The following is a 16,931-nucleotide window of genomic DNA, read 5'->3' as shown; positions in this document are numbered from 1 at the left end:
AGAAAACCCAAACCACATGGGCCAGATATTCACATCTTGAAAGTCCAGATAGAATGAAGAGGCAGCAAAATGCTTCTTTCTGCTTGAAATTCTGGCCTCAGAAGAAGAGTTTGCTTACTTTCTCTTAGCAAGTGATGACCACTGGCTTGGAAGTAAAAGAAAAAATGTAGACAACATCCACATGAAGGAACTGTAGGCAAGCAGTATCTGTGATTTGACACTTCCGATGTGTTGCTGTCAGATGCGGGAAAGAGCCCCGTGCTCTTTGACTTCATTAGCAGCCTCTGTTGTCAAAAGCAGCTCAAACTCCCCCCCCCCCCTTTATGCCACGATAGTTAAATGCACCTGCTGGGTTCAGAGGCAATTCATAGTTGCTGAAGTTTGTCCATGTGTGACAACAGAGGAAAGGCTTCAAACTTTGGGGGTTTCAAAGAAACATCTGGCTGGCCACTATGAGATACAGGATGTCCAACTAAATTGGCCTTTTAGCTGATCCAGCTGGGCTGCTCTTGTGTTCTTCTTAGGACTTGGCTTTCTTGATAGGATGTGCATTGGATTTTCCCATCTGAGGAACTTCCACCATTATTGAACATTGACTTGGCTGGAAGATGGATACTAAGGCAAAAGCTCTGTGGTTCTGTCTCATGTCATCTGTCTCTTTCGGAGAACAAAACATTTCTTTTTCTCTCTCTTGAAGCTAAAAAGGTAAAGGAGAAGGGACAGGTGGAGATTAGGGGTGTGTTGCATACTTTTCGTTCTGCTTGAAAACCTGAGCAGCTATGCATGAATTTCAAGTTTTCTGTTTCCTGGCAGTGCCTGGAATTTCGTTTCTGTAGCTGTGAATGGCACAGAAACCTTGCAAGTGTGGACTCTTCATATGCCCAGAGAGCTGGCATGGTGTAACAGCTAGGGCATGGGGCGTGGGGGAACCAGGTTTGAATCCCCACTCGGACATGGAAGTTTGCTAGGTGACCTTGGTCTAGTCACTCTCTTTCAGTGTAACCTAACTCTCAGGTCATTTTGAGAATAAAATGGAGCGAAAACATTGTAAGCTGCTTGGCATTTCCAGTGGATAGAAAAGCAGTTTATAAATACGTAAAAACAAATAATCCTCACGTAATATCTTTTCTTGGTCTGTGGATGATCTGCCAAGCCAAACATAACCCCTTGGATGGCTAAACAGTGTTCCACAACGCTTATGGCTTTTCAGCCACAGATAAGCAGTAAAAATAGGTGACAGGGCCATGTACACAAGGTACTAGAATTCTTGATTCCAAATCAGCTTTGATTACTGTTTGTTCCTAACCTTGGAGTCAGTTCTGACCTAATGAACAACACAAATACTCACAGGAATTTGAACTAAAAAGCAGCAGTGCAAGGGTGTGTATACACTTTGGACTGGGACCATAGCCCTAGGGAAAATGTAGGGGTTTAGCCCTCTACACGTAACACTGCATGCGTTTAAATCAACATCTGTAGATGTTGATTTAAACACATGCAGTGTTACGTGTAGAGGGCTCGAGTTGTATGAATATTCAAGTCATGCACTTAAGCACTAGTTGTGCAGATCATATCAAATGATCTCGCTACACAGTCCCAGGCTGTCCCAGGAGGCCTTTGCAATGTCATTTTTAGGGGTGGGCCCGTTTGGGGTCCAGGGGCTACCCATTAATTCCAACCCAAGACCTCATCTCTGTGAGAGAGTCTGAGATGCTATGACAAAATTAATGAGCTGCTGGAATTCTCTTCCTGCACTGACAATCAATATCATGCAAACATTAGTATTGGGAAATGTTGCTTTCCAGCTACAAGCAGTCTCCACAATGAGAACCAAATCTGTGTTGCAAAAGTTCACGAAAACACAATTTGTGTCACAAATGTGAGTTTATAAACCTTTTGTGTTTTTATTTCTGCAGTTGATCATGTTATTCCAGAGCCAGGGACCAGCCTGCTCTCTGCATTTGACCAATGGCGAGAATGGGCAGATAGCAAGTCCTGCTGCGATTACTCTTTGCATGTGGATATCACAGAATGGCATAAAGGAGTTCAGGAAGAGATGGAAGCATTGGTTAAGGATCATGGTAAGCTGGAAAACTTTGGACGCTCGATTATTTTTCAGGCTAATGTGAAATCAAAGAAACATCTACATCCTAGCCATAGCTATGAATTCTGTTTTTTACCGTTTTTTGAAACAAGCACATACAACTTTCTTTGGGCTCACACAGACTGGATGAACGTCAACATTTCTGTCCATCTATAAAATGCAAATGTTAGGCTTGTGCACCCTCAATTGGCCTTAGGGTCATATATGAAAGGGAGAGAGTTTAACCCTTCAATCTCCACTCAGTTTCACCAATCAAAATCAGTCTCCCAGCTTTGTGGTTAACGAAGGCAAATTGATGGCTAGAGATACATTATTTTCATCCCATCTGTTGCTTGATGTGGGAGGCGTTAATGTGCCTGTATTCATAGTTAAACGTAGTTGTGAATTGGCAGTTCAGTTCCATGCATTACTAACAGACTTATTACAAGTCTCTCTCCCTCCTTCTTCCTCCTTTGTTTCTTACAGGAGTGAATTCCTTCTTGGTTTACATGGCCTTCAAGGACCGCTTTCAGCTAACAGATTCTCAGGTATCTTGGTTTGTACATGGGTTTTTTTATAATGACCCTGGTTGTGATACATGAACTCTGGAGGGCAAAGCAGGAATGTTTATTTACTGACATTTAAAAATAGACCAGATCAGTGAGGCTGCTGCTTCAGTAAGGCTGTTCCAATAGATATGGCAGACATTGGCTGTTGAATGGGTAAGCCATATTTCTTAGGTGGCAGAAACAACCCTTTGAGCCTTACTGTATTATAAGGTGAAGATTTTAAACTCTCCCTTCTGTCCTTTCAAGTGTCATGAGATTTTTGGATGATGGGGTGAACTTTAGATGGAGAGTGTAGAGTTTTTCTTGGACCTATTGGCTGGAAGGAGTAAAGTATATGATTACAAACTGGTTGCCAACTGTTCATCGAATTGTGCATTGCACTTCTCTAGGCTACCATTGCTGGTTGGAAGTTGTGATTCTCAGTCTTCCTACTAGGTAGAAACTAGGAAGCACCCAAACAGTCTGATACATAAGGAAGAGATTCAGAAAAATATCCCAGAGAGATGTATTGTACTAAGGAAGCCAAAAATGCCTTTATAGAGAGGTTTATTATAAAAAAGGGAGGGAAAGGGTGGATGGATTCAAAAGCAGTAGGAAGGACAAAATAAAGGGAAGAGCACAGTCTCACACAGCACACAGTCTCTCAAATTAAACAATAACCTTGAGCTAACTCAGCTAAGCACACTTTACCTAAGTTGTAGCAGGTTCCTCAGAGCATGTACCAAGATAGAGGAGTCCTTAACCCCTGGCCCACTGGTCTTGGGGTCTCCAAAGGTTCTGAAGTGGGGACAAAGAAAAGTCTAGAGCTCCCAAATATTTATGGGCAATGGAGTCTGACTGAAGCCAGCCTCCTCGGTGAGATTGATTAGTGGATCTAATCGATCCCAAGCATTTAGGGATAGTCTCTGATGTCAGACACTATTTCTACCAATCAGAGAATTGTATTGTCAAAGGCTTTCACGGCCGGAGAACGATGGTTGTTGTGGGTTTTCCGGGCTGTATTGCCGTGGTCTTGGCATTGTAGTTCCTGACGTTTCGCCAGCAGCTGTGGCTGGCATCTTCAGAGGTGTGGCACCAAAAGACAGAGACCTCTCAGTGTCACGTTTCGCCAGCAGCTGTGGCTGGCATCTTCAGAGGTGTAGCACCAAAAGACAGAGACCTCTCAGTGTCACGTTTCACCAGCAGCTGTGGCTGGCATCTTCAGAGGTGTAGCATCAAAAGACAGAGACCTCTCAGTGTCACTGAGAGGTGACACTGAGAGATCTCTGTCTTTTGGTGCTACACCTCTGAAGATGCCAGCCACAGCTGCTGGCGAAACGTCAGGAACTACAATGCCAGGACCACGGCAATACAGCCCGGAAAACCCACAACAACCAATCAGAGAATTATTTCGGGATGGTCTCGCCAGTTTAATGGCTCTGCCCTTCTGTGACAAAAAGGGAATCTGGCTCAAACTGGTTGCCCTTTGTCAAAAATGGATTAAATTGGCCAGAGAGCCCCAATGTGGAATGAAAGATAAAGCATTATTCTTATGTAAGTCCTATGGATCTAAGAACTCAGACACTCCGGGTGGTGATCTTGAGCCATATGGAAGCTTAGGGTCTTGTCACAGGTGTCATGAAGGTAAAATGTGTTAACTCCCATTTACCTCAAACTGAACTAAATGCTGAAACTTCTGTTTACTTCATACTGAACTAAATGTTGACATGGATGGATAACACCCATATAAACTTCATCGAACAGATGGGCAGGATACATATGAGATAGGTAAAGGATTGTTAACTTTCAACTCGGCCATTGCAGCTCTCCTTTAAGAAGCTGTTTGACCTGTTGCAGTTATTGGCTCATAGTAAGGTTGAGCTCTGTGCTGTAAAAGTTCCACCTGATTTCTGCACTGCAGACCTCTGTTAGAGGAGAAGGCTATGACAACTCCCCCCAACCCCACCAATTGGTAACCCTAGTTGCTGAACAGGGGACAAGACATTGCTCTGTAGTAGGCATTGCTCACTCACTTTGCATGCAGAAAGTCCAAAGTCCATTTCCTATCAGCTCCAGTTAAAAGGATTTTGGGGAAGCAGGCGCTGGAAAAACCTGTATCAGCTTGAGATCATGGTGATGTGTTGCCAGCTAGAGCAGATGAGACTATACTAGATGGACCAGTGTTCTGATAAAATGTAAGACAGCTTTCTATGAGTAATTCTGAAAATTTCAGGATCCAGAGAACCAGTTCTTTGGAATTCTACAAATGGTAAGAAAGAAAGCCAGGACCTGAGGAATGCTAAGTTACCACCAAATCCATAATGGAAGACAGATGGACCCAAAACATCATCATCATCATCATCATCATAATTGGGGGCCTTGAAATGATATATGTTCTGTCTTTTTTAGATATATGAGGTCTTGAGCGTGATACGTGACATTGGTGCCATTGCCCAAGTTCATGCTGAGAATGGCGACATCATTGCTGAGGTAACTTCTGATGCTGGCTGGTATGGCTAGTGGTGCCAGGCAGTGCGGCACAAACAGAAAATATCAAGACTGTGCTCCAAGAGGCCTACGATTGAAAATAGGAGGAGACAATAGAGGAAGAGGATGGAATGGGCAGGGAGAACAACAGAATGAATATTCTACATCTGTAATCAGTATATCTAATTGTCAGTTTGGGTCTGTCTGTAGATACTTAAATCCAGAGATTGTGGCCATGGACAGACAAGACAGATATTTCTATAAACCTGAAAAAAAGCTCCAGGTTTGCTGAAAAATCTGAAGTCTAAAAAAATAAAAAATGGGGGGTTTAACCCCCCCCAATGAAAAATGGAGCATCTGTAGCTTTAAGAAATGCATACTCATAGTGGCCATTGCTAGGCTATCTCAACAAGCCTTGGTTTCTGTCAAGCAAGCCTTGATTTCTGTCAGGAAAAGGCAGAGCGTAGGAAGGGGACCTTTTCCACGCCTGCTTTGGCCTTTGAGGGAGGACTCACTCGCGCCATCAGTGACTTCCCAGTACCTAACTTGAATGACTCACCCAGGTCTGACTGCTTGCTACTCTTCAGCAGCAGCCACCTTATCCAAGTCACCATAGTGGTTACAGTTTCAGATTAGGATTTGGGGGACACAAGTTTGAATCCCCATTCTGCTGTGAAAGCTCATTGGTTGACTTTGGGTCAGTCGCATACTCTCAGCCTAACCTGCCTCACAGGATTGTTCTGAGGAGAGGAAAGTAAAGTAAGCTATTCTGGGTCCCCATTGTGGAGAATGGTAAGGTATAAAATGGATTAAATAAATAATAAAAATAGCTGAAGATGAGGGGCAGATTAAATGTGTTTTGGTTGGTGGATGAGAAGGAGAGAAGGAAGCAGGGAAAGATGAGGATATGAGGGCTTCCGGGATGAGAGGATATAGGGGAAAGTGAAGTGCCCTCTGCCAGTCCTTGCAGGTTCCTCAACACGCAACTGACCCTGCCTCACCTGGTAAACACCACTTAGCCAGAGTTTTCCCAGGGCAATGCTGCCAGGGGAGGGGACGGAGGGAAAGCCGAAGTCAGGGATGCAGATAAAAGTAGTTGGCCATTGTGATGTAGCAGTGCAGATGCAAGCCCCCTGTCTCCTTGCTTCCAAACCTCCCATTGCTTACTTGGCAGCTGTAGTTGGCTGGTTGGTAGGAGGGAAAGAAGGAAGCAGCATGAAAGGAAAGGCTGTGCGGACTTTCAAGGAAGGAAAAGAGGAAATACGGGGAGAGGGGGAAATGAGATGCTCCCTGCAAATCTTTGGAGGTCCCCTGCTTGTTCCTGTATATTTAGGCTTCAGTTGGAAGAATGTGAATGCCACTGATAAACTGTTAATACAGGGTGCTCTACTCAGGCAGGGTGTGGCTGAGCTCACAAAGTTGTTGCCTTTTCTGCCTGGCTAGAGGTGGGTAGCCTAGGCATATGTACGAAGTTCTCTTCATCTGTTTTCCACAGCCTTTTCCTATATAGAGAACTCCCGCATTTAAAATAGTTCCCTTCCATCCCCTGTCATGACCCTGGAGAAGATTTACAGCAGATTTTATCCAACTGTAGGGCTAAAGCAAATGATAAGGCCAGGAAAATGTATGCACATCTGCCGAATGAAATGAGTCACCGGCCAAGAAGCAGTCGTAATTCAAGCAGTCATTGGGCAAAACCAAACCACTGTGGTTTACAGATTGAAAGCCTCCCCCACCCATTGTTAGGATTGTCTTGTCAGGTTTGACCCTTATAAAATGAAATTACAAAACAGAGCATATTTATAAGGTCCCAGATTAAATTCCCAGCATCTCCAGTTACAGGATCTCATTTTTCAGGGTCACTGTGCTTGTGACCCTGAAGAGCTGCTGCCAGTAGAAAATATTGGACTGGTAATCTGACTTAATAGAAGACACTTTCGTTTATATTGATAGGCAGTTGTCGATTATCAGTTTGTTAGTCAGGTTGTCAGCAGATGTGGCCTTGTGGAGGAAGCATGGATCAGGACTGCGAAGCTTCTCTTGTTTAAAATATTTCTGAGTTCTGCTTTTTTCCGCTCTTTTTCAGGAACAGCAAAGGATCTTGGAACTGGGAATCACTGGACCTGAAGGGCATGTTCTGAGCAGGCCTGAAGAGGTGAGCATGGTGGCTTATCCCTCAGCCTTGACTGAATCCCACCATTCCAGTAAATACTATAGATTTTAGCACAGTCTTAATGGGTATGCATGCAATGCATGCAATTTGTTGGCAATAGATAGAGAAGGAGATGTCACTACATAGGAAGTGAGCTCTCGGGCCACATAGACCAAACACTTTGAACATCTGGATTCCCAGAACATCCTCATGACCATGAAAGTCTTCAGCTTTGTGTGCCACGTGTCCCACTTCCCAGATGTTTGCAGATAATCTGTTTCCTAATATCCAACCTATATTGGGAGAAGGAGAAGCCTCTGAAGGTGCAAATGAGCTAAAGGGTTGGTGCTAGAAGGGAAGAAGTCAAGCTGAGGGCAAGAAGCTGGATGAAGCAGGAGCTCAGGAAGGGAGCAACTTGGGTGAGGGAGGTCCAGATTTGGAGGAGCAGCAGATTGGAAGGGAAGGAGAAGGCTTATAGGGACTGAAAGAATCAGCAAGTTTATTCTCCAAAGGAATTAATACAGCAGCTCCTGACATGCTTGCGCTTGTCCGGGGAGAAGTGACACTCCATCTCTGCATCACAGTAGATGAAGGTGGATGGAAAGTGCATTGCTATAGGACAAGGCAAGGGCAGGTGGACCTACTAAATCTTATCTGCTATGCCAAGTAGAAGATAGGCTCTGCACCTCTCCTCCCACGGCCATCTGAATTTGATAGAAAGGAGGGGGTGGGGAAGGATGGAGAGGGAGATGGGAAAGAGGGTCATATCTGAGACTGAAAACTAGGAGTTCTGGTATGGAATGAGTTAACATTTCCTGGCAGTGTCTGTGTGTGGTGACTAAGTCCATCCAGGCTGTGACTGCAGTGAAGAGACTTGAAAGGCGACATTTCATAGCCGACATTTCATAGCCGTGTCTCCCCACCCACATGGGAAAGGCTGCTGTGATGTTTTATGTGGCTTTGGTAATGGTACCTCATGCGAGGGCTGATAATAGCTGCAGCAACTTTGTTACAGTCTCTTCACCCTGTACAACTTTTTAAAGAGATGGGAATCTTCTGTGTATTTATGTAGCCTTTTCACAAGTGAAACTGTGCCTTAGAAAAACCTAAATTATACAAATTAAGGACTTCTTTATAATTCTGTTTCTGCTCTTCCTAGTGAAGAGGAAGATGCTGTATGGGGTGCTGAAATGCCCCCTCCCACCTGCAAAAATATCCCCCTCCTGCTGGCTTCTGCTTTTATCCCCATCTCCCAGCTTTGCTTGCCTGCTTCCAGGCATATTTCCAAAATCATATGACTACCAAATTGCTTGTCTGCCCTCCCACCTAAAAAGTCTTCCTGAACCCTGGGAAACAGTGTTTTGTTAAGTGTTAAGATGCCTACCACCACTCAGGTACCTCCGGAACAGCTAGACTGATCCACTGGGAAGCAGTTCTTCCAGCTCAGCCCTAGAAAAATAACCAAGTAACAGGGTGGAAACCCTGAAAAACTATCTTATAGCAAACTGTGTAGCACCCAAACGGTTTGGCCTGTAGGGAAGAGAGTCAGAGGAATATCCCAGAGAAATGGATTGTACCAAGGAAGCCTTTATAGAAAGAAAGTTTATTATAGGAAAAAAAGGGGAAATGTTGGGTGGATTCAAAAGAGGTAGGAAGGAGGACAAAATACAAAATCCAGGGAGTCGCACACTACCATACAGCACACAGTCTATCAAATAAAACAATAATGTTAAGTGATGTTGCTGAGCTGATTCAGCTAAGCACACTTTACCTAAGTTGTAGAAGGTTCCTCAGAGCAGACCCAGAGTTCCTTGCAGTACCAAGATAGTGGAGGAGTCATTAGCCCCTGGTTTATATACTTTTGTCAGTTGAAGTCAATGAGTTGTATCCAGGCTAAATTGGCAATTTCTGCAGATCCTGCTCATGTCATTTCTCATGATTCTTTGGTCTTCTGGAGCAGCATTCTACCAGTGGAAAATTTAGTCTGCATCCAACCAAATGGGCTTAGAAAGGTGTAACCCTGTTTAGGATTGCACTGTAAGGGTAAAATCCAGCACATGCATACTTGGTAGCAAGTCCTATTGAACTCAGGCTAAGTTCTGAATAAATATCCTTAAGAGCATGCTATATGCTGTGGAACCCAAGACAGAATCTTTTAGCATCTTGAAGGCCAAAAGAGAAGTGAACTGGGTTTTTTTCCAGTTATCCTGATGTTTTTGTTTGCTCTAAAGCAGCTACTGGAGTGTGGATGGTGCAGCTTCCATTTTGATTGGAACAGCAATACTGGGGCTGGGGAGAGGTTTAAGGCTTGCCCCCAGTGCTATTTTCCTGATCTAAATCCCCCCCCCCCTTGAAATCTGCTGTTTGCTACACAGTGGGAAAAAATGCAGACACTTTCATGGTGCCTGCATTTTTTTCCTAATGGAGGTCCGTGCCCCCGTATTTTTTTCCTTCCTCACTGCAGATTTCTTTGAGTGGAAGAGGGCTGTTTTAAAGTGTATTAAAATTATTTTCAGCCTTCAGTGAACTACAGGCTCGAATGGCTTTGGGGAGCAATCGTAACATTTTTTTGTTTATGCATACGATTTGTTTGTTTGGCTGTGCCTTCCTTGTGATTTTAACATTATTTACATCCTGATCTTCTAAAGAGACAGAGGCCGGAAACAGATTACGCAGACAAACCATGGTTTTTTAATGCTGAGAACAAGCCTGAAAATCCTCCCTCTTCTGTGCTTCTCTCCCTCTTCCCTCCTCCCTTTGCACAACACACAGAAATTAAAGACTAGCTGTCTTAGAGAAAACCACAATTTGTCAAAATGTCTGAATTTGGCACTCTTTACCAACTGTCATTTCTTTTTTGCCACTGCACCGGGAATTGAAGCTATCATTGAATCCTAGTTTGTAGGCAAGAAAGATACTGGTTTGTTAAGTGCCTTATTGTGGTTCATTCTGCACCAGGAAATCGGTCTTAGCCTGGGAATACTGTACAAGCCGGGGAGTGGACAAGCACCTGGACTTCATTTTCAGACCTGGTTTGATTGATGTGTGAATGTTGCCAGGGTTTGTTCAACATTTCCCTTCTGTTCATTTTTTTCTATCAACTTGTTTATGGCTCTGTTTTCAAAAGGGAAGTGCCAAAGAAGTCATTGGGGAATTGTGGGAAATTCTTCCATTAGTACTTGTTATGAAGACAGATCTCTCTTTTTATTCCCTCGCTCCACTCCACCCCTTTCCAGGTTGAGGCTGAAGCTGTGAACCGAGCAATCACCATTGCTAACCAGACCAACTGCCCCTTGTATGTCAGTAAGGTGATGAGCAAGAGTGCGGCTGAAGTGATTGCCCAGGCCAGGAAAAAGGGTACGTTTCTATTAATAGATGGAAAAACCTTGTTAATTCTTCCCGTCTCTTCCTTTGCCAGTGGTGCTTTGCAACTCTCTTTGGGTACGTTTGGTGTCCAATCTGGATTTTATAACTTTTCCTAAGTTTTACATGAGGGACTATTCTGCAGTCCAAGCAGCTTGTCAGGCCATTCCTTTGCCAAGCCAGGTTTCCTCTTTTGTTCCACCGCCCGGTGTGGTCGCCTTGGTAACGCCTGTTTGCAAATACTGAAGAGTTACTAAGCCACTCATTCATCTTTTCCCCCTAAATCATCCCCAGCCCTGTTCTCTGAAATCTCTTCAGCTTTTCACTTGCCCAAAACTGAACTCATTTTTCCAGATGCAACTGCAGAAGACTCCCTCAGTCAGTAACAGGATCAAAGACGCGGATCGATCATTGACCAAATAGTGGAAGTCTTGAGTCCACTAAACAGAGCAGAGCTGTTGGTTTAGCCGGTGCGGTATAGCAACTAGCATGTGGGATTGTGGAGATCAGATTCAAATCTCCATTTAGCTCACTGGGTGAATTGGGGCTTTGTCAGTACGAGATATAAAAGAGAAAATCATGTATCCCACCTCACATCCCCCAACCTGTGCTTCTGAAAGAAGGGCAGAGTAATAGCCAAGGCTGACTGAGTGACGTGTTTCCTTTCATGGAATGAGGCAGTTCTCATAAGCCACGATCTATGGCAGAAGAAACTATCCACCAGCAGGGCAACTGGGAGAAGCAGCTGGAGTGTAGGTCTGGGAACTGGAGCAGGCAAGCTGTGACATTGACTATGCGCAGACATGGGAGCAAGGTACAGAGGTACCCATTGACGAAAGGAGACTGCAGGAAGGAAATGAGAAGCTTGGGAGAGGCAGGGGGCGGTTACGCCCATCATGTGAACATGAATGGAGCCAAGAAGCGCAGGTAACGTAATGCTAATTCTGAGACGAGGGATTGTATCTCGCAACAGCCCCTGATTCTGATTCCAACCTATATCAAAAGGCAACTGTTTCTTAGGTCAGAGTTAGAATCCAAATCAGGGGCTGTTGGGAGCTGCAGTCTAACCACAGAATTACCATTACAGTAAGACTTTCTGTGTAATCACAGAATTACCATTAGAGTAGGTTAAGAAGTTAACCTGCTGGTTCAGTTCTTTCTTGCTCTAACAGGGAATGCCCTTCATTCACAGTTCCTTCAGTTCCACACCAGGCTGTGGTAGGCTTGATACTCATGCCCAAGAATTGACATCAAGACCAGGTTGCATGTCCTGTGACATTCACCCAGGCATACCACCCAATGGGTGTCCATCTGGGAGCTTCAGCCCGTCTTGGGAGAAATGCCCTCTCTGATGTACCTGTGTTGCAAACGTATTCTACTGCATGCATGCTTCATATTTTGAGCCCTGCACTTTACTTACTTTATTCAGTTTTGTTTACTTCATTTATACCCCACTCCTCTCCCGAGTGGGGACCAAAGTGACTTACTTTGTTCATTGTTCTCCTCTCCTCCATGTTTATCTTCACAACAACTCCTTGATGTAGGTTAGGATGAGCGTGTGTGATTGGCCCAATGTCCCCAAGCAAACTTAGTGGGGATTTGAACCCTAATGTGTGAATCAGCCTGGTGTTTATCTCTGCTAGTTGTTTGTAGGGCAGAGGGAGCCCAAATTAGCCACGTTATTCTGCAGCAGAGCATTCCTTTCTCCCAAATAAATGCTTCCGCTGAGCTTCAGCCTTCGGGAGATTCCTGTTCATACAGCAAGAGCTCCCATTTCCTCTCTTTTAGTACTAAAGCCTGATTAGTTTCTATTTAAAACATCCCCAAGTGTGGGTGTTTTAAGCCAAAGGGTTTTGTTTCTTCCTTCCCTGCGGATGGTTAAATTGGACTGAGTGTGATGTAGTCTAAATAAATCAAAATTAATGAGGTCACTTTTCCATCTTGGGGTAGGTGGGGGTGACTTCATTGTCAAGCTGGGAATGTTTATTTCCATTTCAGCAGTGTCTGATTTCTACATTTGATTTCTAAATTGTGATCTACTAGAGAACAAGTTTTCTATGAACCCAGGGGCACTTGGTGAAGCTGAGGGGCTGTAGCTTCATGAGTGCTTGGTGAAATTCACAGCCACAACTTTGAAAAGGTATTAGACACATTCAAGAAGGGAATTATCCATGGTGGCTAAATGGAGCCTCCATGTTCAGAGGCAGTTTATCGGTTCCTGGAAGGTGATATCAAAGTGAGTATTTGCTCTCCACCCTTCTTGTAGGCCTTGATGTTCACTTTGAAAAACTGGCTTCTGGACTTGGATCTTTTCATGTGAGCCAGCAAGGCTCTTACGTTCTTAAAATAAGTCTGTTAAATTCTGAGAATTTAACAGACTTATTTAATTAATGGGGTCCATTAATTGAAGAGCTCTGTGCATGCTCAGAGGTATTCTTTCTCACTACATGTACTCCGAATCCAAGCCTAAATATTGTAAAATGGTTCTGTGGTCAATCCTTGTTCATGTTTACCCCAAAATTATGTCCTTTTAATCACAGTAAGTTCTTTGTACCAGTATTACATGTTTATCCTGCCCTTCCTTCAAGGAACATGAGGCAGAGTATGTGATTCGCCTCTCCGTGATTTGCCTCACTAAATTCCACGAGATAGGCTAGCCTGAGAGAGAGAGATTGACTGAACCAAGGGCAGCCAGTGAACTTCATGGCTGCATGTAGGATTTGAACCCGTCCTTCTAGTCCTAGTACAGTGTTCTAACCAGAACGCCATGCTGGGCTGAACTGGAAGCAGCGGAAGGGTCAGCAGCTGTGAAAAATGTACAATGCGGAAAAAGCATTTGGACCAGTTGCGTAGACAAAACAGGATCCTTAATATCCAACATGCTTTTGAATGCCAGCTTTCTCAGGGAAAACGTTGCTTTGCAAATGAGTGGTCTATCTGTTTAAAATATCTCTATTTCCACTTTTCACAGCGTGCATTCAAAGCAGTTTACAACAACAGAATTGGAGGGGAGTAGGAATAAAACGACAATCCTATAAAATCAATAAAAAGAGAATAAAAAAAACTAACGTGTAATATAGAGTCAGATCCAAAGATGAGCAGAAGCGAACGTAAAGTCCAGCATGAGAACTTGTGCACTTTGTGCAGTGTTAGAATTGGTGGGCTCTATAGCAGTTCTAGAGCCTCTGTAGGGACAAATCCTCGCTCTCTCTTACAAGTGGAAGAATATCTTTGGATTTAGTTTCATTTTTTTCCTCTTGCAGCATTATAGGACTGTCTGTAATATAGCCCTTTTGTTGTCTAAGCAAAACACCTTTTGCTTAGACAGCTGAATCCAGCCTAATCTAAACACATTTTTCTGGTTTATTTATTACATTACTAGTTAGAAAAATTACTCTAGGGAGAATTCACAAAGGCCCAGTTGAACAAAGGAAAATTTTGCACCTCTTCGGGCATGCAAGCAAAGAAAAACAATTTTTCCATCGTTCCATAGCTTCAGGGTGATTGCCATAAATGCCCTGCTTGTAACTGTGGATGTTTTGGTACATAAATACATGGGAACTGAAATTTTGGTGTGTCTCATTCAACAATCTTCTGTTTTGAAATACATTTCCCTTGCTGAGTAAAGACAGTGTAGCCATCAAACAGTTTACAAAATTACCTTTGAGTCGAGGTTTCACTTGGTCTCCAGTCAGCTATACCACATGCATTCTTTTAAACCTTTTACTAGTATTTTTAAAATCCCTTTCTTCCTCCCTTTTTAAATTTTCTGTCATGTCAGCTGCAATTCTCCTGACTTCCTTTTGCTGCTAATTCCAAAGAGTTTAGGAGGCAGCAGGGAGTTACTAGGTAGCTGCAATTTTCTCTTGGAACTCACACAGAGACTAGCAGAAAATTACCTTTTGTGGATAGTGGTAGCAGAGGACTTCAGAGCGGTTCACTTGGGAGTGAGCTGCCTGCTGGATCTAGTTTTGTCATTGGTCTGAGCAGGTATACTGTCTTGAGTCTGAGGAACATATTAGATAAAAGATTGTTCTCTGAGTGAGAGATATGCAGCCACCATACTTGTTTGTGAAGTGTGGTGCCCAGTTGGATAAGCAGCAAACTGACATGGCCTTAAACTGACCAACCAGTGTGGTATAGTGGTCAGTGTCAGACTAGGAGCTGGGAGATCCAAGTTCGAATCCCGGCTCTGCCATGGTGGCTTGCTGGGTGACCTTGGGCCAGTCATGTAGTCTCAGCCTAACCTACCTCACAGGGTTTTTATCAGGATAAAGAAGAGGAGAGGAGAACAATTTAAACCACTTTGGGCCCCCATTGGGGAGAAAAGTGGGGTATAAATAAAATGAATATAAAGAACCTTTTAATGCTGTAAGGAGCGTGTGTCATAAATTCCACTAAGGTCAATATCAAACCTGTTGCTATCCTCTTGAATCATAGGCACTGTGGTGTATGGCGAGCCCATCACAGCGAGCTTGGGCACGGATGGATCACACTATTGGAGTAAAAACTGGGCCAAAGCAGCAGCTTTCGTCACCTCTCCACCCCTGAGCCCTGACCCGACCACCCCAGACTTCCTCAATTCTCTGCTGTCTTGGTGAGTAGGCTAATTTCACTTCCATTCCTTTTCCTCTTTAGTTACTGACTGCTCTCAACATTCTGCAACTCTTAAAAGCATACTTGGTCCTCCTTAGGGTATGTTCTGAGAGTTTTTTCCTCTTCTAGTTAATTTACAAACAATATTTGTCTGCCTATCTGGGAAGTCCTCTGAGTATGTAGGAATGCTTTCTGACCTGTTTCATTCCAAATGGTTGAATTTTTGTTAGATTGTTTCTTTTATTATGACGTGAGCTGCCATGAGGAAAGCAAAGAGGGAAATCCTTAAATAAAGCAGAACAGAGTTTCCCGAACTGGGTTCTGCAGAATCATGCAGAAAGTAAACCTTATGTTGACTTATTTTGATGTTTAGGTAAACTTCATTTTGATTTGATATTTTGATTTTTTTTAAAAAAAGATTAAATACAAAAAACCACAGAAAAATGCTTCGTTTTTTTCTTATAATATAAGCTCTCACACACGTGCATGTGGCAGCTCCTTAAAAATTTTCTTGACAGTAATTTAGTAACGATGGAATTGTGCTCCCTCCCATCGACCTTTTCTGGCCTGTACATTTTTTCATCGGTGGGGGTTCCTCAGGATTTGAAAAGTTAATTCTTCCATGGGGGAAAAAGGTTGGGAAACACTGAAGTAGAATTAAACACAGCATACCGTGTAAATAGCATGATGAAATCATCCGGATTTCACAGTTTCACCACATTAAAAAAAAAAAAACAGAGCTGCAGATAGAAACAAGCCCGAGTTCAAAGCCGAGAAGAGATTGGAGCTATTCAAAATACGAGCATCAAGATTTCCAGAATGTAAGCTTTATAGAGTCAATTTCCCTTCACTCTCAAAATCTTATACCTTGGAAATCTTGTTGATCTTTTAAGGTGCTACTGGATTCGAATCTTGCTGTTCTACCAATATGGCTACCCAGCTGAAAATAAGAGCGGTAATTGAGTGTCCTCCATGGATGGGTAGCAGACAGTCCTTCAGATATTAGTTTAATTAGTTAGACTGCTGACCAAATTTTCTCTCTTCCCAAAGGTTTGTTTACCCATTTGCAAGATACAGATGGGTAGGTTTCTTGAATATTCCATGCAAACAGCTAAAAGGAGGTGGTGGTCTGTAGAAGGCATTTGCTGTGGGTGGAACCTCTGTTAAGTGCATACCTTTTGTCTTTCATTTTAGTGGAGATCTCCAGGTCACTGGTAGTGCCCACTGTACCTTCAACACTGCCCAGAAAGCTGTTGGAAAGGACAACTTTACACTGATCCCTGAAGGAACCAATGGAACTGAGGAGAGGATGTCTATCATCTGGGATAAAGCTGTGGTGTGTTGCTGTGATGTGGTGGGAGGAGACCTTGGTTCTTTTGGGCAACCCCCCTAGGTGATGTGACTTGATATCCTAAGTCTGTTTTAGCAAAATCGAAAAGAGTCCAGTAGTACCTTTAAGACTAACCAACTTTACTGTAGCATAAGCTTTCGAGAATCACAGTTGTCTGTCAGATGCGTGACGTCTCTTCGTCACACATCTGACGAAGAGAACTGTGGTTCTCGAAAGCTTATGCTACAGTAAAGTTGGTTAGTCTTAAAGGTGCTACTGGACTCTTTTCAATTTTGCTAAAACAGACTAACATGGCTAACTCCTCTGGATCTAAGTCTGTTTTGGCTCCTGCTGAATGTGGACGGTTGGACA

The 16,931-nt window shown here is 43.5% G+C and overlaps 1 protein-coding gene across 4 annotated transcripts in view; it reads left to right on the top strand.

Moving 5' to 3' along the window:
- DPYSL2 (dihydropyrimidinase like 2) overlaps positions 1 to 16,931 on the top strand; it is an 87,320-nt gene that overhangs the window by 56,112 nt on the left and 14,277 nt on the right. For all 4 annotated transcript variants that reach the window (XM_054997526.1, XM_054997525.1, XM_054997528.1 and 1 more), the window contains exons 4-10: positions 1,917 to 2,081; positions 2,570 to 2,631; positions 5,041 to 5,121; positions 7,205 to 7,273; positions 10,507 to 10,627; positions 15,074 to 15,230; positions 16,424 to 16,565. In XM_054997526.1, the coding sequence (XP_054853501.1) occupies positions 1,917 to 2,081; positions 2,570 to 2,631; positions 5,041 to 5,121; positions 7,205 to 7,273; positions 10,507 to 10,627; positions 15,074 to 15,230; positions 16,424 to 16,565 (797 nt within the window). The remainder of the gene's footprint in view (positions 1 to 1,916; positions 2,082 to 2,569; positions 2,632 to 5,040; positions 5,122 to 7,204; positions 7,274 to 10,506; positions 10,628 to 15,073; positions 15,231 to 16,423; positions 16,566 to 16,931) is intronic.

The sequence above is a fragment of the Eublepharis macularius genome, chromosome 14 (genome assembly GCF_028583425.1).
Source record: "Eublepharis macularius isolate TG4126 chromosome 14, MPM_Emac_v1.0, whole genome shotgun sequence".
Lineage (NCBI taxonomy): Eukaryota > Metazoa > Chordata > Lepidosauria > Squamata > Eublepharidae > Eublepharis > Eublepharis macularius.
The sequence above is the reverse complement of the archived record's forward strand: the minus strand, read 5'-3'. Positions and strand labels throughout refer to the sequence as shown.